The sequence below is a fragment of the Leucopleurus acutus genome (genome assembly GCF_964270905.1).
Source record: "Leucopleurus acutus genome assembly, chromosome: X".
In the NCBI taxonomy this organism is placed as follows: Eukaryota; Metazoa; Chordata; class Mammalia; order Artiodactyla; family Delphinidae; genus Leucopleurus; species Leucopleurus acutus.
This window is the reverse complement of record NC_139148.1, coordinates 11,074,761-11,101,029: the sequence shown is the minus strand read 5'-3', so window position 1 is coordinate 11,101,029 and position 26,269 is coordinate 11,074,761. Positions and strand designations below refer to the sequence as shown.

General features: G+C 38.4%; 1 protein-coding gene and 1 long non-coding RNA gene across 3 annotated transcripts in view; both read right to left on the bottom strand.

Annotated features, from left to right (window-relative positions):
* Positions 1-10,253, bottom strand: part of GLRA2 (glycine receptor alpha 2) — a gene marked incomplete at both ends in the record, with an annotated part of 196,246 nt that extends 185,993 nt beyond the window's left edge. The window contains 3 exons of one of the 2 annotated variants that reach the window (XM_082864461.1): positions 7,304-7,437; positions 9,583-9,658; positions 10,197-10,253. In XM_082864461.1, the coding sequence (XP_082720587.1) occupies positions 7,304-7,437; positions 9,583-9,650 (202 nt within the window). Of the gene's footprint in view, positions 1-7,303; positions 7,438-9,582; positions 9,659-10,196 lie in introns of those variants that run through there. The other variant, XM_082864460.1, reaches the window with a different exon arrangement.
* An 11,014-nt stretch (positions 10,254-21,267) lies between these two features.
* LOC309977769 lies at positions 21,268-21,649 on the bottom strand. The gene is made up of 2 exons (XR_014327098.1): positions 21,577-21,649; positions 21,268-21,396 (listed from the first exon to the last, which is right to left on the bottom strand). It is a non-coding gene; the product is annotated as an uncharacterized lncRNA (long non-coding RNA).
* Positions 21,650-26,269: the final 4,620 nt, after the last annotated feature.

The following is a 26,269-nucleotide window of genomic DNA, read 5'->3' as shown; positions in this document are numbered from 1 at the left end:
CCTCCCTCCCCGCCCCACCCCCATCCATTGGTTACACATCTTTCAGCAGTTGTCTGCTTAGGAAACAACTACCGCGTTCCACTATCTTCCTCTCTCTTCTCTGCATCTGGAGGTATCATTTATCTATTGGGATAGTATATCCAGATGATATCCCGTTCTCACTTCCCTGCTTTCCCAAGACTGATAAAGGAAGGCTTACTAAACGGATTATCGGCTTGGGAGCTGTCTGCTCCACCAGGTTGAAGGGTGGCTTTGCTCATATGCTGACTTTGTGCTGATTATCTTCCATTTGCCCCCAGAGACTCTCCTCTTTTCTGTTCTTCTCTGTGCTCCGGGAAGCTGACCTTCCGGGTTTGCGTCATTCCGCTCCCTTGCCCTCAGACTTTGAGCTGGATTTGGCCAACGAGAGGTTCCCGCAAGGAAATGGAATGCAGGAGGAGAGTGAGGTCAGAATATTTATTCCCTAGCTTCCTCCCTGCTAGGCCAGCACAGATTGACTCCATTGCTCCATAGATCTCATTAGGTGGCCTCTCGGTAGAGCCACTTTCTCTAGGTTCTGGTAGCTACTCCCTCCCTTGCCTCTTCGGGTCTATTGCTGGCAGCCCCAGAGTACTACATTCTCCCTTTAGGGACTGGTTTTTTCCAAACCCTCCCACACCCTGTTGGAGTGTGTCATTTCTTTCCTGCAAAGATCGTGGATGGTACGGCGTTAAACTTACAAATTATGTTCCAGTTTTTACTGAAGTGAGAACTGACATTTAAAAGCTTCAATTTCTGTTTACCACTGTATACTTAGCAAGAACATGGTGCCTGGCATATAGATACTGCTCACTACTTATTTATTAAAGGAATAAACAAACGAATTGTGTGTTTAAATTCAAATATAAAGATGGAAAACCTTTACATGTAATTTTTTTGTGCTCACATATGTGCTCCCTTGCTGCAAATTTATTCTATTGCTTTGACAATGCATGGGCAAGTGTAGCTTATTTGTCCTCAAGAAAGTATGAGCCGCCTCCTGATAGAAAAAAAAGAAGAAATAGAAAAATAGAAAACAAGACTTATCCAGTCACATTCATGATAATTGCCTATTGAGTTTCCGCATTTTGACTCGATCCAGGATTTTCTTTTTCCCTCTCGGATGGACATGTTAATAAAACAGAGCCATCATTTGGTGTACTCATGTATTATACTTCCTAAAGGAGTGCTGAGTGCATAAACCAGGGCATGAGTCAGAGAGAGTGTCCAGTTTCCCTCTCATACTTGCCCCACGACCACGTTTGGTTGGCTAGCCAGGCTAGACTCCAAAATGGAAATCTAGTGACTTTATTCTTACAGGTCCTTCACACTTAAGAATACCAGTTAGAGACCTATTCCTTTTGCTCAGGTCCTTCCTTTAATGGGCTTCACATGGCCAAAAGTGTCTGCAGTCAGTCACAAGTGTTCAGAGTAGCCCTCTCAAGAAAGAAGTCGGTGAGGAATATGCTGCATCCTACAGTCAAGACAGCCTCTTAGGTGTTAACTCCAAGGAGAACACAGCATGCTTCCAAAGACCTTGTTATGAGGCTTAATCAATCATATTTTCATTTTTAAGACCCTGTTTCAAACGTGTCTGATCCAACACACCAAGAAAAACACCCAACACCACCAAGAACAAGCTAATAACTATTTTTTTTCTCTAAGCCTGATAGTGCCAACTGGACACATTATAATGTCCACTCTCTAAGTACCGAGATACCCTGATACATATGCCATTATTTTTTTAAATGAAGTCTCAGATTATCAGCAAAAGGGACTGAATTGTTCTTCAGCATGGGGAGTAACAGAAAGCACTATAGAACTCAGGATAAAACGTTTAGGCTCTTTTAATAATGAAAATTAAGGATATGAACTCACCCAGAATCAACCAAGGAACAATACATTCTCAAAAACTAAATTATGGGCTTCCATTTCCAGTGCTCTTAACCTGCCATGTTGTAGAGACAAAATGTTCTCCTTAAAATACTTATTCTAAAATAGAAAATCAATTCACGTTTGTGCAGTGACCCTTGCAACTGCAGTAACTGGACAAGAAAATACATCAGAAATGACAGTCATATATCTTCCATTAAATTTAGAGCCCTTTCTAGGACCAAGCGAAATTGGTTCTATGTCTTTTACTTGGTTCATTTAAAAAATGAGTCTAAGAAAATAATCAGGGGTAAGATTTGAATGGATAAAGATGATTCCTTCCCACAAATGGCTCCCTTTCTGTCTCATATTTAGAAATACGAAATAGCCCTTTCAGGTTGGAAATCTTCCCACCAGACTAATAAAGGAGAACCCACTGAGACATGTGACATCTACATCCTGGTTACTGTGGTAGGACTCTAAAATGCCAGAACTTCTTTGACTCGTTTTTTTCCATTAAAAAAAATTCAAACAACTTTAAGGACCCAATCACCATGAAGGCTAAGAGAATACATAGTCAGTGTCAGTTATCAAAGAGAAGTAGAAGACTAGTAATAAGAATTCAAATTATTTGTAATAATTTTAATAGTTGGAAACAAATCATTCAGATGTGTGATCTCATTTGATGCTCAGAAGAAAACCTGAGTCATGGAGAGGTGGAGACAGCTTTTCTCCAAAGTGGCTGGACCAGGGCATGAACCTGGGTTTTCTGGATCCAAGTCCAAGGCCCCTCCCACTCTACTACTCTGTCACCATGGAATGGAAGACGTACTCCAATAAATGAACTTATCCTTTGGAATAGACTTTACCAGAGCGTGTTAGAATGCTGTAGGTGCCTCCTTCTTGATGTTACCTCAAATCCCTGACAAGCAACTTGCAGGCCCATCGTAGCAGCCTAGTATATACAAATGTGTTGATTGGTATACATGCAGTACACAAAAGCTAAAATAAATTGTGACACAGCCAGTGGATTTTGGATATTCAAAAATCTTCATCAACATCATCCCTGAACAAAACTGTCATATATAAATTTCTCTTTGATACACGCAGCTTTTTCTTTCAATAATCACTTCCCCCCTTTTATCTCCTATTGTCTTATTCTATATAAAATGACTGTACCCTTTCAGGTGCCTGAAGGTTTCCACTACTTTCTGCACTCAAGTCAAATACTTCTGCAAAAAAAAAAAAAAACTTCTGAGACTTGTAAGCATTCTGTTCTTTTTCTCAGAACCCATGGTAATATCTGATGCCCGCATCTGCCAGAGTGATCAATGAAATGATCACACTAGGGCTACATTATCACCAACTGAGAGAATCACTCTTTCCAAGTGTTTCTGCTGGACATTTGTGCTCAAGTCACCCCTCCAGGGATTGGTAAGCACAACACATGAGCTTGAGCTCCACTTGGCTACAGACAAGAAACTTTCCAAGGGGAGAAACATGAAGACCTCTAGTTTTTTGGAAGTGGATCTGTTTCTTACTTATATCTGAAACACCTTTTGAGCTGATAACTCCTTGGAAAATAAAGGAAACCATACTGCATGCAAATGTAGGTTTTAATATCACACATCACACTTTAAAACTTAGGTCTCCAGATATGGAAGAAAGATTAGTGTGCATGGCCCGCACAAAGAAGTGGAGGGAATAATTATTTCCTGGCATTATCTACTCCAGATCCTATCCCAAAATGAATGTTCTGGTGAAATGTATTTTTTCACATTGGGATGAAACTTAGGATATAACTCTAAGTTAATTTTCTTTTCAAAGAAAATTTTATTAAAATAGATAAAGGCTTTGTTTCAAAGAGAGAGAATCAGAACTAATGCATTTTGCCCAGGTTTGAGCATTTCATTTGGCTTCTTTAAAAGCTTAATGTTTAAAGTGGCATTTTCAAGATACAATAATACTGACAAAGGAATATCTGTTAGGATGATGGAATAACACCATGATGAATCAACTGACAACGAGACAAATCACCCAAGTGGGGAAGGAGGCTTCCCTGTTGACATAGAATCAACATTTACCATGGTTTCAGAAACAGGTAATTGTGAATGGACATAGCTTGTGTTTTTATCTGAACTGAGGATTTTGAAAATTTATGTTTTGACGAGGTCTGACCCAAGTCTCTATGGCTCTCATAGATGGAATGCAATTGGCAACTCTGACTCACGACTTTGTTTATACACTTGTGCTTCAGCACATCAGAAAAGCTATTTTTTCCCTATAGTTTCTAAGAATGACTCTCAATTACAGAGTCTAAGTCTGAATCATTTCTGGTTCTCTTTTCTAGCTTACATCCATCTTCCTTCTTGTATATATGCCCATTATGACATTTTTCAGAGCCCATCAGGGATATGGAATAGACATGAAATACTTTACTGACTTGAAAGGATGCAGGAAAAATTCCTTCCAGTAAGAAAAAATGTGCATATACATTTCTTTTCCCTTGCCAATGCATGGCAGCAAGGAAAACAGAGAAATGTGCTAATATTTAATAAGACTTCTAGAAAAGCCATAGCCTTTATCTCAACAGCCCATATTGGGCTCTTGCTTATATACTTGTGGTCAGATTTTGCCCTTTTGTCTTCTTATTAATCACCATTATTGTTATTTTCAATATCATTGTCATCATCATCACCATGTTTATTGTTATCATAGTCAGTTTGGTTTTTGGCATTTACAGGGAGCCTATCACTATTCCAGATACAATCACATTTCCTAATCACCTTCCATTTCTACCTACTCTATAAAATTTCTCATCGATACATTGCTAATCAACTGCAGTAAGTACTATAGTCTTCCTAGTCTCTTTGCTGTTACAAGTTCCCTATTATCTCTTTCTTTTATTTCTTTCTCCTCAGCTCAGCTAAAATCATCTTTGCTAGCCAGCCACTACGACCACTGGTTCATCCCTCAAAAGTTCCCACCCCTTCCCAATATGTCGTAATAACCTCTAATGGAATATAATCTGCAAAAAAAAAAAACCCTGAGTCAGTATGCTGTACACCTGAAACTATATATAATATTATATATATAAACTATATATATATAATATTATATATATATAAATAAGGTACCTCCCTGCCCTCTCAGATGCGGTGCGGGGGTGAGTTGATAAAACATAAATATGCAAAAGAACTATATTAGACATAGAAAGTTTCATGGGAACACCAAGGAGGAAAAATCATTTTAGTCTAAAATAATGGGGAATGTTTTACATCTAGGAAAAGCCAAGATCCTCACAGTAAAGAGAATTGTGAGAGCTGTTAGGTAATTGATCTGATATAAATGGTCCATGTAAGTAAAAGTTATGAAAGAATATCAGGGTTCATTGAATCGGAGAGTTAAGGGAAGAGGGAGCCAAAAGTCAGTACAGTTCATTAACGTTAGAGTCTTAAATTATATCCACCCATTTCCCTTTTATAAGTCTTTAAAACATCCTGTACTCGGGTCTTTAGGACAGATCTCAAAAACATGGCCATGCGTTGCTATGCTTGATATTCTCCTCATTTATTTATTCTTTAGAATCATGAGAAATGTTATTTCCAAAGGGTGACATCCCCAGAAGAACCAGAAAGAAAAGCTGTGTGTGGAAATTATTGCTCATCCTATGTGGTCACTTAAAGTAGCATTGGCAACATGGGTGTTTGTTTTATTACTCTTTGCACTTTTCTTCCCTTTAAAAAAGTTATTTCTAGAAAATAATGAATAATAGCTGCTATTAAACAAGATGCTCATAAACTTGAGACAATTTTCCATCTCTGGTCCTTCTCTATGAAGCTTTCCATGAATAGCTTAATAGGAAAGCGTCTCTGCTTTTGTTGGAGTCCTGTAGTATTTTATCTGTACTTCCTAATGTTACTTAACCATTAACTACTTAACTATTTCTGTCTAGTATTATATATTATTGTATAAGTATTCATATAACATCTACTCTGTCCAATGAAATTTTTGATGGTCGCATCCAAACCTGTTTCAACTCTCAAGTTTTCAAAGCATGCAGTAGTTAGTATCCTTTATGTAGTTCAGACTCAAAAGTTATTGAATGGCTCAGTGAATAAATGTACAAGTGAGCAGGCCCATTGAAAAAGCTGACTCTCGAATACTTACTCATAGGATTTTATTTCAAATATTGACTTCCATTAACCACAAAATTAATATGAAATTGGGCAAACATGAAAATTGTTTTCAGCAAAATCAAGCTTTTGAACTAAGTTCTGTTGTCTCTTTTGGAAATACTCTATAAGTCAAAAACATCTGTTTGGTCAAAATTCTGACATGTTTCTTTATGAAATGTGCCCTTAGCTGGGTATATTCAGAGGTGCAGCATTTAAAGAAGAAAAGAATTTTGAATTTAGTTTTCATGCTCATATTTGCCAATAATAAAAATTAATCAAACCTCAAGGAAAGCAATCCAATTAAATAGCTAATAAGCAAAACCAAAGCGATGCATGAATTATGACATAATACCTAGAATACTATAGATTTATCCTTTTATAAAATATAAGCACCTCACAATGCATTATTTTAAGTTAAATTACAAGATAAAATGCATTTATTTAAAATATGTATCTAAAAATTAAAACATCAAAAACAATTCAATTAATAGGTTCTTATTTCAGTATTTTTCTGATTCAGAGTAAAAATAAATCAAATAGATAAAAGGTAATTTCTAAAAAGTAATTTCTATTAATTACATTTTTGTAATGTTAAACATACAAAAACACCAAACTTTTTGGTTTGTTTCTAATTGAACAAAGAAAGTATCCACCATCTTTGACATACGCACTTTACAATTCTATGATCTTCTTTGTTAACTTCAGATCAATAATTTCAAATAAAGAATTAGAATGTTTAAACAAGAGGAAACCAAAACTTTGTAATATATTCAGTTAGAGCCTTTTCTCACAAGGTTTAAAAATGAGAGAGGCCTGGAAGTGTATAAAAGGGCATGTTATATATTGAGATGTAAACTTCATTTTGGGAGTACGTATTTAAAACCCAAACCAAAGATTTTGGTGTAACGATTCATACAAATCAAGTGCATCATTTGTTCTTGTATTCATTTCCAGTCCCACTCCCACTTTAGATAACATAGGAAATGTGGCAATAATCTCTGATGTTAGTTTTCTTTGTGGAACATAACACAAATGAGGAAAGTTTTTGAAAGTGGCAAGCAACATGTAAAATTTAAGCTATTAAATCAACTAGTTCCAAAGCATGCCAAAATGAAATGAATACTATGCTTGTTGTTTTCATTTTATAATAAAAAGCCCTGAAAAATTGTTTTCAGAGTATTCAAACATCTAGATTTCCCACAGGCTTAATTAAGGTAAGTTTCAGTGAAACCTACCTTTAAAATTTGGCCTGATTCTTGCGTCATATCCTGATGTCCTTCCCATTAATTTGTCCAAGAAATCTGAAGGAGATAGGGTCTGCGAAGGTTGTTTTCCAGACCTGGAGTCATGGTCTTTGCAGAAAGCTGCCCTAAACACATCATTAACTCTTTTAGCAACAATTACGTTCTTATCACCTGAGAACTAATGCTCACAGAATGTTTGACATCATGTTTTGTCAGTATATTTGATATGTTAAGAAGAAGAAAAGGAAAATTATAAACTCTTTGGTCAACTTCCTAACCTGTACATGGTCTAGAGTTAACTTTAAGTGATGAAAGGTATAAATCCTGAGTCATATCTCCTAAGTTACCAAACTTTCATAAGATGTTTAAGATGATACAACATGCATAGCTTTAGGTAGTAGGTTTTACAGATATACAAAGCTGTTTCTTTCTAGTGTCATCAGAGAAATGAAGATAATTTCTAAAATTTATGTGATTGTGTTAAATTATTTCCCCATGACTTCCAAAACATTCTTCCAGCATTTCGGCCCTTAATATGTCCTCTACTTTTTATAAAAAATACATAATAAGATGGGCAGAACAAGGTAAATCATGAACTAAGCATCCCATTGCTTATTTTGTCACCTGCTAGATTCTATTCCAGCTTTCAGCTATTAATAATTTCCAATGTGTTTTCTAAAAGAAAATCTTCACTTGGAAATTTAACTTCATTTTAAAATAGATCAACAATGAGCATGTCTGTACTTCTATCATTTTATCAGCTGTTATTTATATATTAGCATTTAAATTGTTGACTCTCTAGTGTTCATGAAAAAGAACTTCTAAAGCATTTTGTCTTTTGCATTATCAAAAACACTAAATGGTAATTGGAAAATTTCTCAGACTTCCATTTTCCTTAAAAGCCTTATAAAAAGAGCATATATGGTTTATAGTGAAATGAATTCTTTGACAATACATAGTGGTTGACTGAATGTTGATTTCTTCCATAAAGTATATATTTTACAAGCTTTCTTTTCAGTATTTTGACAAATAATATTGTTAATTCTTATCACTAGGAAAATACCACATTCTTGCCGGTTTTTCAAAGAAGTAATATTAAATATAAGTACAAAGATGATATAAACATTTGGTAAGAGTTAAAAATTGATACAGTCACCTAGAAATACTCACATTCCCATATGCAGATTCATCTGATTAATCAAGTATTATTTGATTATAATGGTGATGGTGGTGGTGATGAAGATGATGATGATGATGATTCTAATAAAACCCAGCCTACAGTTTTTCTTAATCATAGTAGGAGGTGTGAACCTGAAAGGAACATAGTGGGTTTTCCCAGTACTCATAGCATTATTGCTATATGTCCCATTTCTCTTGGTTCTGTGAAAAAATACCATAAAATGTGGTGAAAATTAAATGAAGAGTCCTACACTTTGTTGTATGAACATCTCTTAACTCTATCTTGTCTGAGAACCTCTTAGCCATTAGGATGGCTATTTCACTTACTGGTAATAATCTGGTATTTTGAGGTATCAATTGACTAGACGATTTGTAAATTAAGTAGAAAATGCAAGCATGCAAATAATGATTTCTCACTTTTTAAAATTATGCATAATCCATTTCTCATGCATGCATGAACACAGAGATGTCATATTAATTCAGTTTTGATAGGCAGTACATTTCTAAATATATTGAACAGTAGTACAGTGGTAAAATGAGATTTTAAATGTTTTTGGTATTTCAAGAAATTTCCTGAATTGTAGTTCTCATAGTATGCATCTAGTTGCTGAAATACAATAGAAGTCCCAAGTTAGCTAAGAATTTGGGTTCTTTTATATTTTACATAAAATGAGCATGCTCCTGGCAAATTAATTCAATCACTTCCACCATATGAAAAGCACTGCATTCAATAATCCCTTTAAATGACTTACAGAAGAATTTGAAAGCAAAAAAGAAAAAAAAATCACCATTATATAGAAATGTAAAGAGCATGCAACTCATCAGAGTATCTTAATATCACATTGGCTGTGAAAATACGTTGAAATGCACAGAGTGGGGTTATGCATCATAAAACTTGCCTTTGTAAAAATTTACCACCTTCCCACCATAATTAAGCTTTTTAAAAGAACAAAAGAACTCTTAACTCTCCTTTATTCAATTAACATAATGTGGTCCGGGACATAGAGAAATAGATAAAAATTGCATGACACGTTCTCTTTCAAACAGTTTTCATGTGGAAAATACCAGCATGCAAAAGTCGTTTCACCTACCTGAAGTGGTTTGTCTCTAAGAAAAATGCAAACAAGGCTGTCAAAATGTTCACTAGCTGCCGGTTCATTCCTGTATCTGTGATGCTTGTGGAAAATATTCCCGAAATGATTCCAGAAAGAAGCTAGGACAAAGTATCTATTTATTGTCCAGACTCAAAATCTGGCAGGAATCTAGTTTCCTTGAAAATCAAAAAGAGATTTGGGTTTGTACAGTTTGCTGAGAAAAAACAAAAAGTGCCAGTACTGGGCATCATGGTCAGGTCAAACGGGGGCTTAGGACCATCAGTTAACCTAGGAAAGACAAAGCCTTAGAACTGATGGATCCCCCAGCTGCTTTTCCTGAATAATAAAAATGCTGCTACCTTAATCGCATCACCATGCGAAGGGGGCTGGTGACAATGCCATGCTGGAAGTCGGGTTGCTGTAGCTTTTGTTTTATGTCCTTTCTATTTAGCAAATCCCTTTTCTCTAGAAAATATTATCTTTTTAAAAGAAGTTGTAAACGAGGGAGAAGAAAGGACTCTGCGTGCTGGAGTGGGTAGGAAGAAGAGGGCAAAATTGCTGAAATCCTGTGCTGGAATGAGGGCTACAGAAAGACGGAGACGTGATCTTACCGAGCCTATAAATTTCAGCACTCGGACAGCTCCTAGCTCTGAAGTGCGCATGTTTCCTTTTTCAGTCGCTTGGGGCGGGGGTCTGGGAGAGGCATTCCAGAGGGGACGTTCCTGCTATTCCAAGGCAAAGAGTAACTGGCCGTTCCGCGCGAAGGGGTGCTGAAGGGGTGCGGTGATGACCAGGGAAGAGCAGAGGTCAGGGTAGATGGAGAGGGTGAAGAAGGCTAGGGTCTGAGCTCCTGGAAATGCGAGTCTGTCAGTGGGTGGGCGGGACGGGAGTTTGAAGCAGAGAAGAGAAGGGAAATAAGGTCTAGGCGTGGGAAAAGAAAATTGGGCGAAGCAGAGAACAGGATCTAGAGTACTGAAATTATAATAGGGGAGTGGGTAGTCTACTCGTTATCAGTGAAAGCTAGAGGCAAAAGAGGAATCCTGTGCTGAAGAGGAGGGGACATTTCATTGGCACAGAGAAGCCCATATGCGGAGAATGGTTCATGAGGATCTATAATTTAATTTAGAAGCCCTTTATACTTTCCTCGCCCCTTGAGTGTTTTCGTTTGATTTTAGCTGCCGGTTCCCAAAGGATCTCTCTACTTTTTTTACTAGGGAAAGCCCCTTCTCTGAGCTTTCTTCAGCGGCTCAAAATCCTTGGGCATCCTCTTCAAGTCACGGATTTGTAGAGGAGGAAGAATACAATGGGCCGGCAGGGGGCAGTAGCAATCTTTACTTGACCTGGTTAAAGGTTAGAGAGTAGGGCTCGGAGTAAGAGCTGGAGCAAGGAAGGGTGAGACTGCAGGTGGAGTTTCATCTGCCCATTCAAGATGTTAATCACCAGGGAGGAGTCAGGTAATAAAGTGTAAATGTTCTCCTAAATTGGCTAAAGAGACAGAAAATAGTGAAAGTTTATAAATCCTGTACACAATCATGACAGGTAACCTTGCTATTTCAAATTAAACTTACAAATGTTGTTATTAATAAAAAAGAGGAAGGGTAGATAGTTCAGTGTAAGTAATTATCAGCTCTGGCAAGGGGGAATGAAAAATGCATGTTCTGCCATGAGCTGGGTGTGTAACCTACTTTTTGTCTGTAAAATGTACCTTGTTCGTCACCTTGGCACTCCACTGCAGATCTTAATTTTAAAACAAAATAAAATGATTAATTTTCAGTCCATAAATGACTAATATGCCCATGGATAAGTTTAAATATTATGGCAGAGTAACAAAGAATTCTATGTTTTTAAAAAGTAGATTCTGAGAAAAAATGCATGTTCTTTTCACCTTTTAATCTTAACATAAATCACCTGAAGAGCTTGTTGAAATGCAGATTCTGATCTGGTAGGTCTGATATGGTGCCTGAGATTCTGCATTTCTAACAAGTTCCTAGCTGAGGTCGTTTCTGCTGGTCCACTGATCACACGTCAAGTAGCAATGGTCTGTATGCCCTTTTATCAGACATCTATCCCACCAAGACAGTGAGAATATAGGACCTTTCTTTAGATGAAAAGCAGCAGTGCCCAAGCATTCTGCTTACATACAAAATCAATTCTTTGGAAGTGTTCTCTTAACTCCCAAAGCCCAGAAAAAGTGATTCAATTTAAAAGGAAAACAGTACGGTGTAGGGTGAGACATCCCTGGACTGCAGCTTTGAATCTGTTCACTTCCGAATTCATCCACATGGAAACTCTAGACCTGATTTTATCCCTGCAGTCCTGACCCAAAAAATAAAATCAATTCTTGGAAATATATTTCTTCAACTGGTGCTATGGAAAACTCATACAAGATTTTTTTGTGCTCAAGATTCTTTCCAAAAGAGAAAATATATATGTAAAAGTATATGAAAATGATTTGTCCTAAAATTTTTTGAGGTTGTAATGATGCTTAAAGTAATACAGTCTTTGCAAGTCATTTCTTTCAATAGCAGAGTTTTGTTATTAAACAAGAGTAGGGTGAGTAGGGAAACCTGTGACACAGGGAGACTCTGGCTAGCAGCATGGGATCAAAGCACGTATTATTTTAGAGTTGGAAGGAACTTTAGAGAGGATCTAGTGTAACCTCCTCATTTTACTTCTCAGCTCTCCTCAATTTGGATTCCAGCTCCGTCAATCTACAGAAACAGATCTCACTAAGTCTGCCAATGAATTCCTTGGAACTAAGGCCGAAAGATATTTTTGCTGTTGTCATCTAACTTGACATTTACATGGCACTTAACATCATCGAGCTCTTTTCCCTTCTTTTATTTAAATTTATTTTTATTTTATTGTGGAAAGAACACTTAACTTGAAATCTACTCTCTCAACAGACTTTTAAGTATAAAATACAATGTTGTTAACTATAGGCTCAATATTGTACAGTGCATCTCTAGAACTTACTCATCCTGCATCACTGAAACTATACCCACTGACTAGCAGCTCCTCATTTCCCCCTCTCTTCTGTCCCTAAGAGCCACCATTCTGCTCTCTTGAAGGGCTTTCTTCCCTCGACCCTGTGACACAGTACACTCCTGGCTTGCCTCCTGTTTTGTCTCCTTGGCAGCCATATCCTCCTCTACCTGGCTTGGAAAAGTTGGATTTTCTAAAGTCTGTATTCGAGGTCCTCTTATCTTCTCATACTACACCCTCTTAGACAATATTATACACATCTGTAACTTGCATTTTCCTTTTATGCAGATGACACACAAATATATATTTCTGTCCAGACCTGCACATCCTAAACAATTCCTGTTGAATGTCTCAAAGGCTCCACAAAGTCCACAGGTCAAAACCAAACTTTTAATACTTCCTTCAAATCCTGTTTCTTTTCTGCTGTGCCTGTTTCATTATCACCAACCAAAAGCCAAGTCATCAACGCTAAGACTCCCTCTCCATCGCCTACCATATTCAGTTCTCTACGAAGCTCTATTGATTTTCTCTCACATATTTACCAAGTCTGTCCACTTCTCTCCCTCTCAGCCTCCATGACCCTAGTTGAGCTACCCTGATCTCTCGCTCGTACTGTGGCAGTAGTTACCCAACTCCTCTACCTGTGCCGATAGCAGATCCCCCTCCACCTCATGATTACACTGCATCCACAACGACTGTTCAGAAATCAAAATCTGATCACGTCATACCCTCTGAGTAACGTGATGACTTTCCGCCGATCTTTAGGTAGAACAAGAAAACTACTTAACATGATCTAAAAGTTCCACGTGGTCTGGCCTATGCCTACATTGTCTTTCATCTCATTTGCTACTCATCTCATTCCTTCTCCTCTATCCATACCGGCCTGTTTTTAGTCCCTCGTGCTTGCCATCTTGCTTAATCCCAGAGAGTGCTCGTGCCTCCCATCTTCTCTTGTTAACATCAGCTTATTTTTCAAATCTCTTCTCAAGTGTTATTTTCTCAAGAAGGACTTTCCTGACCTGCACACCTCTATCTATTACAGGCTCCCTTACTACTCAGCAACTTTGATTCAAAGAACTTGTCACCATTGCACATATACATGTGTATGATTAATTGCTTAGATAATGAGCTTTGTAATGGACAGGGGCAGCATCTGGTTTTGTCTACCATGGTATATCCATCCATTCAGTGTCAATGACAGGAATCATAATGGTATTGATGGTGATGAGAATGTAATTTTTTGAATGCACCCAGCAGTGCTGCTTAAAAAACCCAGTATATTTACATATGTATCGTTCTGTCAAAAATTACTTGTTCATCATTTTAAATCTAAAACAAAAATGACTTGTTAGGGAATTACCAAGTTGAGAACTATGATGATTTGAAAGGAAACCCAGCTCAGTGGCTCAGGACTCTATAGCATGAGATGAAAATACAACTAGGAGACTATTAATCTGATGTCCTTAATCCAGGTACCACCTCTAACACTGATCAGTTATATGACCATGGGCAAGTCATTTAATACCACTGAGCCTCACTGTCATAATATATAAAATACAGATGATGATATTGCTACAAAAAATACAGAATACTCTTGAAAGTCTTATCACATCATAGCTGACTGTGTGTTTTAGGCTGGTAATCTCAGTTCTGAGCCTCTATTGACTGCTACAATTCATGTTTTCACTGTCCCTTGGACAATTCCACTTTCAAAGACAGTAAGTCTCAGAAGCTTGGAAAAGCTCTTATTTGCAATGCAATAGAATCCTGAAGTTGAATCCACCTAAGCTTCTAATTCACAGCTGGTTGAGGCGTGCGGCACCCTCGTTTTGTACTCTTATCAGAAAAATGAGAAGTTTCTGACCCATCCTGTAACATCATAAGGATCAATACAGAATATTTGGTCTATATGATGCCACATACTAAAGAATTCTAAGTAGATGTAAACAAATAGACATTTCTTATGAACATCAGAATCGTTTGAACATCAGTATCATTTACTGACACTGATAAATCTCTAACATACACATAATGCTTTGTAGTTTCCAAAATACCCATACTATGTAGTAGGCAGAACAATGATTAATCACTATATTTTTTCCAGTGAGGAATTTAAGGCTCATGTAAGTTGATCAATTCTCCCAAGTCCACATGATTATTAAGTGACAAAGTCACACTTTCTATATTTCCTATCCAGGGAACAGACTTATTTCTCATCATATGTATGACTGATATTTTTCAAGTCACGGAGAAACTACTATATACCCACACTATTTTTAATAACCATGTTTATGAGTCCATTGTAGTAAGTGCCCCTTTGTTGATGGAATTTTGGTCTCCATTAAATTCATACACACAAATGACAAATGGAAACCCCATTTGTTTTTTATAAATTTATTTATTTATTTTTGGCTGCGTTGGGTCTTTGCTGCTGTGCGCGGGCTTTCTCTAGTTGCGATGAGCAGGGCTACTCTTTGTTGTGGCGCCAGGGCTTCTCATTGCAGTGGCTTCTCTTGTTGCGGAACATGGGCTCTAGGCGCATGGGCTTCAGTAGTTGTGGCACGTGGGCTCAGTAGTTGTGGCACGCGGGCTCTAGAGTGCAGACTCAATAGTTATGGATCACGGGCTCTAGGGCACAGGCTCAGTAGTTGTGGCGCACGGGCTTAGTTGCTCCGTGGCATGTGGGATCTTCCCGGACCAGGGCTCGAACCCGTGTCCCCTTCATTGGCAGGCAGATTCTTAACCACTGCGCCCCCAGGGAAGCCCCAGGACAGGAATTTTTAAAGGGAGGTAAAAAAATGTAGTTCCCACATTTTGATTTGTGCAGGCTGCTGCAAGCACTAGTGCTGATGAATTTAAAGCAGTTTTCAATGGCCAGCGTTGTCTACAGAGCAAGGATGCCTAAAGAGCTGCTGTCACCCTGCATTTCTTCTCTAATTTTTAGAAATCTAGCTTGCTTCTCTCTTCTTTATCTTGTGGAATGAATAAAGATGCTCAGCATGTAGAGAGGCAAGCTTCAAGGCCGTGAAGTGTAAATGTGAAATCACTGCTCTTCTAGGCTCCATGCAGACAATTGGATGTCTGTCCAGAGCATTTCTGGATTAAATGACTTAGATGTCAGAAAAATCATTTTAGGATTGGAATTCTTCTGCTTATTAGTGCTCAATGTTCATAGACCACAAATGTGTCCAGCACTTGAAACAATTTCTATTTCCAGTGATGATTCATACAAGTGATTGCTTCTCTGTTGGCTAACGTGAGAAATGCAGCATTTCTTTTTCATAAACACCAAGTAGGCAAACAATAATTTGGAGGATAAATCAAATATAATCCTACTCGGATGTATTGGAAAGGTTCCTTCTTTGCCACAATTCTCAAACTGAAAATAACGAATAACAGGAAGATTGACTGCTGCAGTACCACTTGTCTTAGAATCTCCTAGGTTTGTTCTACAACTGACACGAAAACCGCCTCGACATCACCTGAGTTATCATGATACTCTTACTGAAATTTTCTTTTGGAGAGTTCTCAGATTTTAAATTTTTATTATTGACTTGATAATATTTGTTCCCCCCCCCATATAAAATGCCTCTTCTTGGTTCACAGAAGACTAAAAAGAAGCTGATTTTGAAAGAGTGAATTATTTTAAGTTGGACAATAACAATAGTTTTATATTTGCAAGTAAGCTAGCCCTTGGTAGTTGAAGTGGAGTTCCACTCATTATATTCAATGACAACATTTTTATTATTGTTGTAAAGCATAGCATAGATACTAATGGGAAAGGACGTAGGTAATCAACAGTCCTGTCAATCAGCCAGTCAACAAATATTCATTGAGCATTTACTATATACAAAGTACTGTGTATTTCTCTGAAGATGAGGCAAAGTAATATAAGACATTATTTCTGCCCTCTAGGGACTTATGATCTATATGTGAAGGTAAGAAAAATAAACATTATGGGATCAGGACTCTAGGTCAGGGTATCATCCGGGGAGGTCAGCTTACTGACACCCAAGAGCTTGAAAAGGTGGCATTCACCTATGGGTTCTTCACCGTTTAAACTCTGGTTCTTAGCTTGGCAGGTTCACAGAATTAATCTTGTCTGTGCCCCAAATATGTTACTAATCAAGGATGTGACATACCAACTATATGTCATATAAACCTGACATATAAACCAGAATGAAAATGTAGCTATCAGGCTGCCAAGTAACCCATGTGGATTGGATGATGTGTAAGCTTCTTGGGTGCATTCTGCCTAGGAAGGTTTCATGATAAACTTGAAGTTAGAGTTATAGAGCTATAGTCAACCATCTGACCATATGGTTGAAATGTGAAAAAGTTGAGTAGAACCTATCTCAAATAGACTGATAGAGCCATCTCCAGCTTCATAATACCCATTATGAACATTTATATTATCTGTTATTATTCACTCCTTGGATTGGAGTTTGAGTTAGCTCTCAGACCTCTCTCTTTGATGCTCTATTTCTAATTAAACTTCACCGCTAATTATTACCTTAAATTGCTTCTGGAAAATGGTATATTATGAAGTATTGGATATTTATAAAAATATATATCTGGAATATTTATAAAATATACATAATAATGATAAAACAAATTTCTATGTAACCACACATAGCATAAGACATAGAAAATAACCCACACTTCTGAAGCCCCCTAAATGCTAATCTACTAATCTCATCGTTTTCTTGCTTTGCTTTATTATTCTGACACTCACAATACACACATATTGTTTAGTTTCTCATGTTTTAACCTGTACATAAATTGAGTGAGATTGTTTGTATTCTTCTGTGACTTGTTTTGTTTGGTCCATATTATATTGTTGCCATGTAGCAAGAAGTCATTCATTTTCATACTGTGTTGCTCTGTTCTCTGAGCATGCCACAATTTATTCATCCATTTCACTGTTGATTGATGGGCTTTTGAGTTGTTTCCAGGTTTTTTGCTATGATAAATAATGCTGCATAATATTCTTGTACCTTTCTTCTCCTGTACATGTTCATATTTAGAGGAAGAATTACTGAATCCTAAGGTATGCAAAGCTTCATTTTATTAGATGATGCCAAGTTGTCTCTTACAGTGTACTAATAATTTACACTCTCACCATAGTGGAGAAAGGTTCTAGTTTCTTTATATACTCACCAACAGTTGGCATTGTCAGACTTCTTAATTTTTGCCAATCTAGAGAATGTTAAATAGCATCTCGTGGTTTCAGTTTGTATTTATCTAATTACTAATGAGCCTGAGTACCTTTTCAATATGTTTACTGACCATTTGTGTTATGTCTGTGAAACATCTGTTTATTTCTTTTGAAAACTATTCAATTAGGTTTTACCTTTTCCTTATTTTTGTGTAAAACTATTTTATAGCAATCTTTTGCTAGTCATATATGTTACAAATATCTTTTCCCAGTTTGTGGCTTTTCACTTTCTTTATCGTATTATTAATATAAATTTATTAATTTTTCCCTTAAGATTTTTGCTATTTTTGTCTTGTAATATAAGTATCAGTATTGCAATTGTGAAGATGTGTTCTTCTGTTATCTTCAAAGTTTTTAATATCGTTCACATTTAAATGATTAATACCTAGAGCAAATGTTGTCTATTTTAATTGTCTATGTGAGTGTCATGCACTTTTAGTTGTTAATTGATAGGTGTAGATCATATATGAAAACAGGAACCAGGTGCTGTCCTTCTAAGAATTTGGAAATTAAAATGCCCTATAATATCAGCACAACACATTAGAGCCTAATTTTGCAAAGGCGCTTCAAAGAGATAAAATGGCTCCTAATCCAGAAAGACCCAAGTGTTCTTCTGGTAATGTGTGGCTGTATAGTAAAGTACCCCCAAACCTTTATGGTTTAAAACAACTATTTGTCTCTCAAGGTCTGTACGTGGAGTGGGTTCATCTGGACATTCTTGTTTGGGGTCTCTCAAGATGTTGTATGGAAGCTGAGGCTTGAGTCATCTGAGGGCTCAATTGGGTCAGACTTCCAGATGGCTTACTTGCCTGACTGGTATTGATATTACTTGTTGGGTATTGGATGTGAACTCAGCTGGAACAGTCAACCAGCGGACCTACACATGGCCTTTCCCTGGGACTTGGGCTTCATACAACATGGTGCCTTGGGTTCTGAGAAGGTGTGTCTCAACAGTGAGCATTCCAAGAGAGTAAGGAAAATACTGCTGCAGGGATTCTTATGACCCAGTCTTGGGAGTCATGCTGCGTCACTTCTGCTGCATTTTACTGGTTACACATGGCCAGCTCCGTTTCAATGTGGAAGGGAATTTCTCTAGGGTGTGAATACTAGAGGGTATGGTTCATTGGGCAGTTGTCTTTGAAGATTAACTATAGCAACCATGTCAAAGGATTGTCAGTATTAATGTTTACAGAGACTGTGGTGTCATCTTCCAGTTCAAGCAATAAAGAAGAGTGGATAGACTGAAAAAAACCTCTGAAGACAAAACACCTAAAATTTCTGGATAAAATATGTTTTAAAAAACAAAGTTGAACTGGCCGTGAATTAAGAGAAATTCTCAGAGACCCGAAACAAAAGAGCATGAATCCAAACTAAAATTCAAATGCTAAAGACAAGAGTTATCCTAGAGCATCTCGTTATCCCCCAAGATTTATGACTTCGGTTTTAATGACAGCTTGGTGGGAGGGGGAAGGGAGAATGAGAGAGAAGGCCTAGAGCCCAGACAAGCTGGGTGGTCTATTTGGAGACCCTCTGTATAAACCACAGAAAAGGAGAGATAACACAGAAGCATTTGCCTACCCAAAACTTGACTCTAAATGGAACTAAAACATATCTGAGAATTTGTAACCACAGGAAAACATCATATGGGCTTGTGATCCTAAATCTATAATCCAAATACCTCAAACCAAGAATGTATTTAAAGTTGTTCTGAGTTGGTGACTTCAAGTATCTCTGGTGGAAGCAATGCTCATGCACTTGGGAGAAACAAATTTCAACACACACTTCAAAGTTTTCTTTCAGCTAAAGTTATAATGGATATGATTTGCAAATATAAATCACAGAACATATGACAAAACGAGGCCTCCAAAAGTAAGAGCCGGCAGAAGCAATGAATAATAAAGGAAGATACTCAAACACTTCAGATATTAAAATTATCAGACTTAGAATAAATATATTAATTATGTTTAACAATTACAGAAGCAAAGAATGAGTGAGAAATAAGTGACTCAAAAAGAACCAGATACAGTACATGGAAATTAAAAGTATAATAATTTACATTTACAAGTCAATGAGCTATTTAAATATTATATTAAATATAGCATGTAAGATTACTGGAAGAGGGGGAATCGGGAAGATGGTGAAAGAGTAAGATGCGGAGATCACCTTCCTCCCCACAGATACTCCAGAAATACATCTACACGTGGAACAACTCCTACAGAACACCTACTGAACGCTGGCAGACGACCTCAGACCTCCCAAAAGGCAAGATCCCCCCCCACCACCACGTACCTGGGTAGGGAAAAAGAAAAAAGAAAAAACAGAGACAAAAGAATAGGGACGGGATCTGCACCAGTGGGAGGGAGCTGTGGAGGAAAGGTTTCCACACACTAGGAGCCCCTTCGCGGGTGGAGACTGTGGGTGGCAGAGGGGGGAAGCTTCAGAGCCGAGGAGGAGAGCGCAGCAACAAGGGTGCGGGGGGCAAAGTGGCGAGATTCCCGCACACAGGATCGGTGCCGACCGGCACTCACCAGCCCGAGAGGCTTGTCTGCTCACCTGCCGGGGTGGGCGGGGCTGGGAGCAGAGGCTCAGGCTTCGGTCGCAGCGCAGGGAGAGGACTGGGATTGGCGGCGTGAACAAAGCCTGAAGGGGGTTAGTGCACCATGGCTAGCCGGGGGGGATTCTGGGAAAAAGTCTGGAACTGCCAAAGAGGCAAGAGACTTTTTCCTCCCTCTTTGTTTCCTGGTGCGCGAGGAGAGGGGATTAAGAGCGCTGCTTAAAGGCGCTCCACAGACGGGCGCGAGCCGCGGCTAAAAGCGTGGACCCCAGAGATGGGCATGAGACGCTAAAGGCTGCTGCTGCCGCCACCAAGAAGACTGTGTGCGAGCACAAGTCACTATCCACACCCCGCTTCCGGGGAGCCTGTGCAGCCTGCCACTGCCAGGTTCCCGGGATCCAGGGACAACTTCCCCGGGAGAACGCACAGTGCGCCTGTGGCTGGTGCAACGTCCCGCTGGCGTCTGCCACTGCAGGCTCACCCCACATCCATACCCCTCTCTCCCCCCGGCCTGAGTGAGCCAGAGCCCCCGAATCAGCTGCTCCTTTAACCCCGTCCTGTCTGAGCGAAGAACAGACGCCCTCCGGCGACCTACACGCAGAGGCGGGGCCAAATCCAAAGCTGAGCCCCTGGGAGCTGTGAGAACAAAGAAGAGAAAGGGAAATCTCTCCCAGCAGCCTCAGGAGCAGCGGATTAAAGCTCCACAATCAACTTGATGCACCCTGCATCTGTGGAATACCTGAATAGACAGTGAATCATCCCAAATTGAGGAGGTGGACTTTGGGAGCAAGATTTACTATTTTTTCCCCTTTTCCTCTTTTTATAAGTGTGTATGTGTATGCTTCTGTGTGAGATGTTGTCTGTATAGCTTTGCTGTCACCATTTGTCCTAAGGTTCTATCCGTCCATTCTTTTTCCTTTCTAAAAAAATTTTTTTCTTAATAATTATTTTTTATTTTAATAACTTTATTTTATTTTATCTTGCTTTATTTTATTTTATCCTCTTTCCTCTTTCTTTCTTTTCTTCCTTTCTTCCCTCCTTCCCTCCTTCCTTCCTTCCTTCCTTCCCTCCCTCCCTCCTTCCTTCCTTTCCCCCTTCCTTCCTTCCTTCCTTTCTTCCTTCCTTCCTTCCTTTCTTTCTTTCTTTCTTTCTTTCTTTCTTTCTTTCTTTCTTTCTTTCTTTCTCTCTCTCTCTCTCTCACTCTCACTCTCTCTCTCTCTTTCTTTCTTTCTACATTTTCTTCCTTTTATTCTGAGCCGTGTGGATGAAAGGCTCTTGGTGCTGCAGCCAGGAGTCAGTGCTGTGCCTCTGAGGTGGGATAGCCAACTTCAAGACACTGGTCCACAAGAGACCTCCCAGCTCCACATAATATCAAACGGCGAAAACCTCCCAGGGATCTCCATCTCAACACCAGCACCCAGCTTCACTCAACCACCAGCAAGCTACAGTGCTGGACACCCTATGCCAAACAACTAGCAGACAGGAACACAACCCCACCCATTAGCAGAGACACTGCCTAAAATCATACTAAGGCCACAGACACCCCAAAACACAACACCAGACGTGGGCCTGCCCACCAGAAAGACAAGATCCAACCTCATCCACCAGAACACAGGCACTAGTCCCCTCCACCAGGAAGCCTACACAACCCACTGAACCAACTTTACCCACTGGGGACAGACACCAAAAACAACGGAAACTACGAACCTGCAGCATGCAAAAAGGAGACCCCAAACACAGTAAGATAAGCAAATGGGAAGACAGAAAAACACACAGCAGATGAAGGAGTAAGGCAAAAAGCCACCACACCTAATAAATGAAGAGGAAATAGGCAATCTACCTGAAAAAGAATTCAGAATAATGATAGTAAAAATGATCCAAAATCTTGGAAGTAGAATACAGGAAATGCAAGAAACATTTAACAAGGACCTAGAAGAACTAAAGAGGAAACAAGCAATGATGAACAACACAATAAATGAAATTTAAAATACTCTAGATGGGATCAATAGCAGAATAACTGAGGCAGAAGAATGGATAAGTGACCTGGAAGATAAAATAGTGGAAATAACTACTGCAGACCAGAATAAAGAAAAAAGAATGAAAAGAACTGAGGACAGTCTCAGAGACCTCTGGGACAACATTAAACGCAACAACATTCGAATTATAGGGGTTCCAGAAGAAGAAGACAAAAAGAAAGGGACTGAGAAAATATTTGAAGAGATTATAGTTGAAAACTTCCCTAATATGGGAAAGGAAATAGTTAATCAAGTCCAGGAAGCACAGAGAGTCCCATACAGGATAAATCCAAGGAGAAACACGCCAAAACACATATTAATCCAACTGTCAAAAATTAAATACAAAGAAAACATATTAAAAGCAGCAAGGGAAAAACAACAAATAACACACAAGGGAATCCCCATAAGGTTAACAGCTGATCTTTCAGCAGAAACTCTGCAAGCCAGAAGGGACTGGCAGGATATATTTAAGGTGATGAAGGAGAAAAACCTACAACCAAGATTACTCTACCCAGCAAGGATCTCATTCAGCTTTGATGGAGAAATTAAAAGCTTTACAGACAAGCAAAAGCTGAGAGAGTTCAGTACCACCAAACCAGCTTTACAACAAATGCTAAAGGACCTTCTCTAGGCAACGAACACAAGAGAAGGAAAAGACCTAGAATAACAAACCCAAAACAATTAAGAAAATGGGAATAGGAACATACATATCGATAATTACCTTAAATGTAAATGGATTAAATGCTCCCACCAAAAGACGCAGACTGGCTGAATGGATACAAAAACAAGACCCATATATATGCTGTCTACAGGAGACCCACTTCAGACCTAGAGACACATACAGACTGAAAGTGAGAGGATGGAAAAAGATATTCCATGCAAATGGAAATCAAAAGAAAGCTGGAGTAGCAATTCTCACATCAGACAAAATAGACTTTAAAATAAAGACTATTACAAAAGACAAAGAAGGACACTACATAATGATCAAGGGATTGATCCAGGAAGATGTAACAATTGTAAATATTTATGCACCCAACATAGGAGCACCTCAATACATAAGGCAAATACTAACAGCCATAAAAGGGGAAATTGACAGTAACACAATCATAGTAGGGGACTTTAACACCCCACTTTCACCAATGGACAGATCATCCAAAATGAAAATAAATAAGGAAACACAAGCGTTAAATGATACATTAAACAAGATGGGCTTAACTGATATTTATAGGACATTCCATCCAAAAATAACAGAATACTCATTTTTCTCCAGTGCTCATGGAACATTCTCCAGGATAGATCATATCTTGGGTCACATGTCAAGCCTTGGTAAATTTACGAAAATTGAAATCGTATCAAGTATCTTTTCCAACCACAACGCTATGAGACTAGACATCAATTACAGGAAAAGATCTGTAAAAAACAGAAACACATGGAGGCTAAACAATACACTACTTAATCAAGTGATCACTGAAGAAATCAAAGAGGAAATGAAAAAATACCTAGAAACAACTGACAAAGGAGACATGATGACCGAAAAACTATGGGAAGCAGCAAAAACAGTTCTTAGAGGGAAGTTTATAGCAATACAATCCTACCTTAAGAAACAGGAAACATATCGAATAAACAACCTAACCTTGCACCTAAAGCAATTAGAGAAAGAAGAAAAAAAAAACCCCAAAGTTAGCAGAAGGAAGGAAATCATAAAGATCAGATCAGAAATAAATGAAAAAGAAATGAAGGAAATGATAGCAAAGGTCAATAAAACTAAAAGCTGGTTCTTTGAGAAGATAAACAACATTGATAAACAATTAGCCAGACTCATCAGGAAAAAAAGGGAGAAGACTCAAATCAATAGAAGTGGAAATGGAAAAGGAGAAGTAACAACTGACACTGCAGAAATACAAAAGCTCATGAGAGATTACTACAAGCAACTCTATGCCAATAAAATGGATAACCTGGAAGAAATGGACAAATTCTTAGAAAAGCAGAACCTGCCAAGACTGAATCAGGAAGAAATAGAAAATATGAACAGACCAATTACAAGCACTGAAATTTAAACTGTGATTAAAAATCGTCCAACATGGGCTTCCCTGGTGGCGCACTGGTTGAGAGTCCGCTTGCCAATGCAGGGGACACGGGTTCGTGCCCCGGTCCGGGAAGATCCCACATGCCGCGGAGCGGCTGGGCCCATGAGCCATGGCCACTGAGCCTGCGTGTCCAGAGCCTGTGCTCCGCAACGGGAGAGGCCACAAGAGTGAGAGACCCACGTACCGCAAAAAAAAAAAAAAAAAAAAAGTTTTCCAACAAACAAAAGCCCAGGAGCAGATGGCTTCACAGGCAAATTCTATCAATCATTTAGAGAAGAGCTAACACCTATCCTTCTCAAAGTCTTCCAAAATATAGCAGAGGGAGGAACACTCCCAAAGTCATTCTACGAGGCCACTATCACCCTGATACCAAAACCAGACAAGGATCTCACAAAGTAAAAAAACTAAAGGCCAATATCACTGATGAACATAGATGCAAAAATCCTCAACAAGATACTAGCAAACAGAATCCAACAGCACATTAAAAGGATCATACACCATGATCAAGTGGGGTTTATTCCAGGAATGCAAGGATTCTTCAATATATGCAAATCAATCAATATGATACACCATATTAACAAATTGAAGGAGAAAAGCCATAAGGTCATCTCAATAGATGCAGAGAAAGCTTTCGACAAAATTCAACACCGATTTATGATAAAAACTGTGCAGAAAGTAGGCATAGAGGGAACTTTCCTCAACATAATAAAGGCCATATATGACAAACCCACAGCCAACATCGTCCTCAATGGTGAAAAACTGAAAGCATTTCCACTAAAATCAGGAACAAGACAATGTTGCCCAGTCTCACCCCTCTTATTCAACATAGTTTTGGAAGTTTTAGCCACAGCAATCAGAGAAGAAAAGGAAATAAAAGGAATCCAAATCGGAAAAGAAGAAGTAAAGCTGTTACTGTTTGCAGATGACATGATACTATACATAGAGATCCTAAAGATGCTACCAGAAAACTACTAGAGCCAATCAATGAATTTGGTAAAGTAGCAGGATACAAAATTAATGCACAGAAATCTCTGGCATTCCTCTACACTAATGATGAAAAATCTGAAAGTGAAATCAAGAAAACACTCCCATTTACCATTGCAACAAAAAGAATAAAATATCTAGGAATAAACCTACCTAAGGAGACAAAAGACCTGTATGCAGAACATTATAAGACACTGTTGAAAGAAATTAAAGATGATACAAATAGATGGATAGATATACCATGTTCTTGGATTGGAAGAATCAACATTGTGAAAATTTCTCTACTACCCAAAGCAATCTATAGATTCAATGCAATCCCTATCAAACTACTACTGGCATTTTTCACAGAACTCGAAAAAAAAATTTCACAATTTGTATGGAAACACAAAAGACCCCGAATAGCCAAAGCAATCTTGAGAACGAAAAAAGGAACTGGAGGAATCAGGCTCCCTGACTTCAGACTATACTACAAAGCTACATTAATCAAGACAGTATGGTACTGGCACAAAAACAGAAATATAGATCAGTGAAACAGGATAGAAAGCCCAGAGATAAACCCACGCACATATGGTCACCTTATGTTTGATAAAGGAGACAGGAATGTACAGTAGATAAAGGACAGCCTCTTCAGTAAGTGGTGCTAGGCAAACTGGACAGGTACATGTAAAAGTATGAGATTAGATCACTCCCTAACACCATGCACAAAAGTAAGCTCAAAATGGATTAAAGACCTAAATATAAGGCCAGAAATCTATCAAAGTCTTAGAGGAAAACATGGGCAGAACACTCTGTGACATAAATCACAGCAAGATCCTTTTTGACCCACCTTCCAGAGAAATGG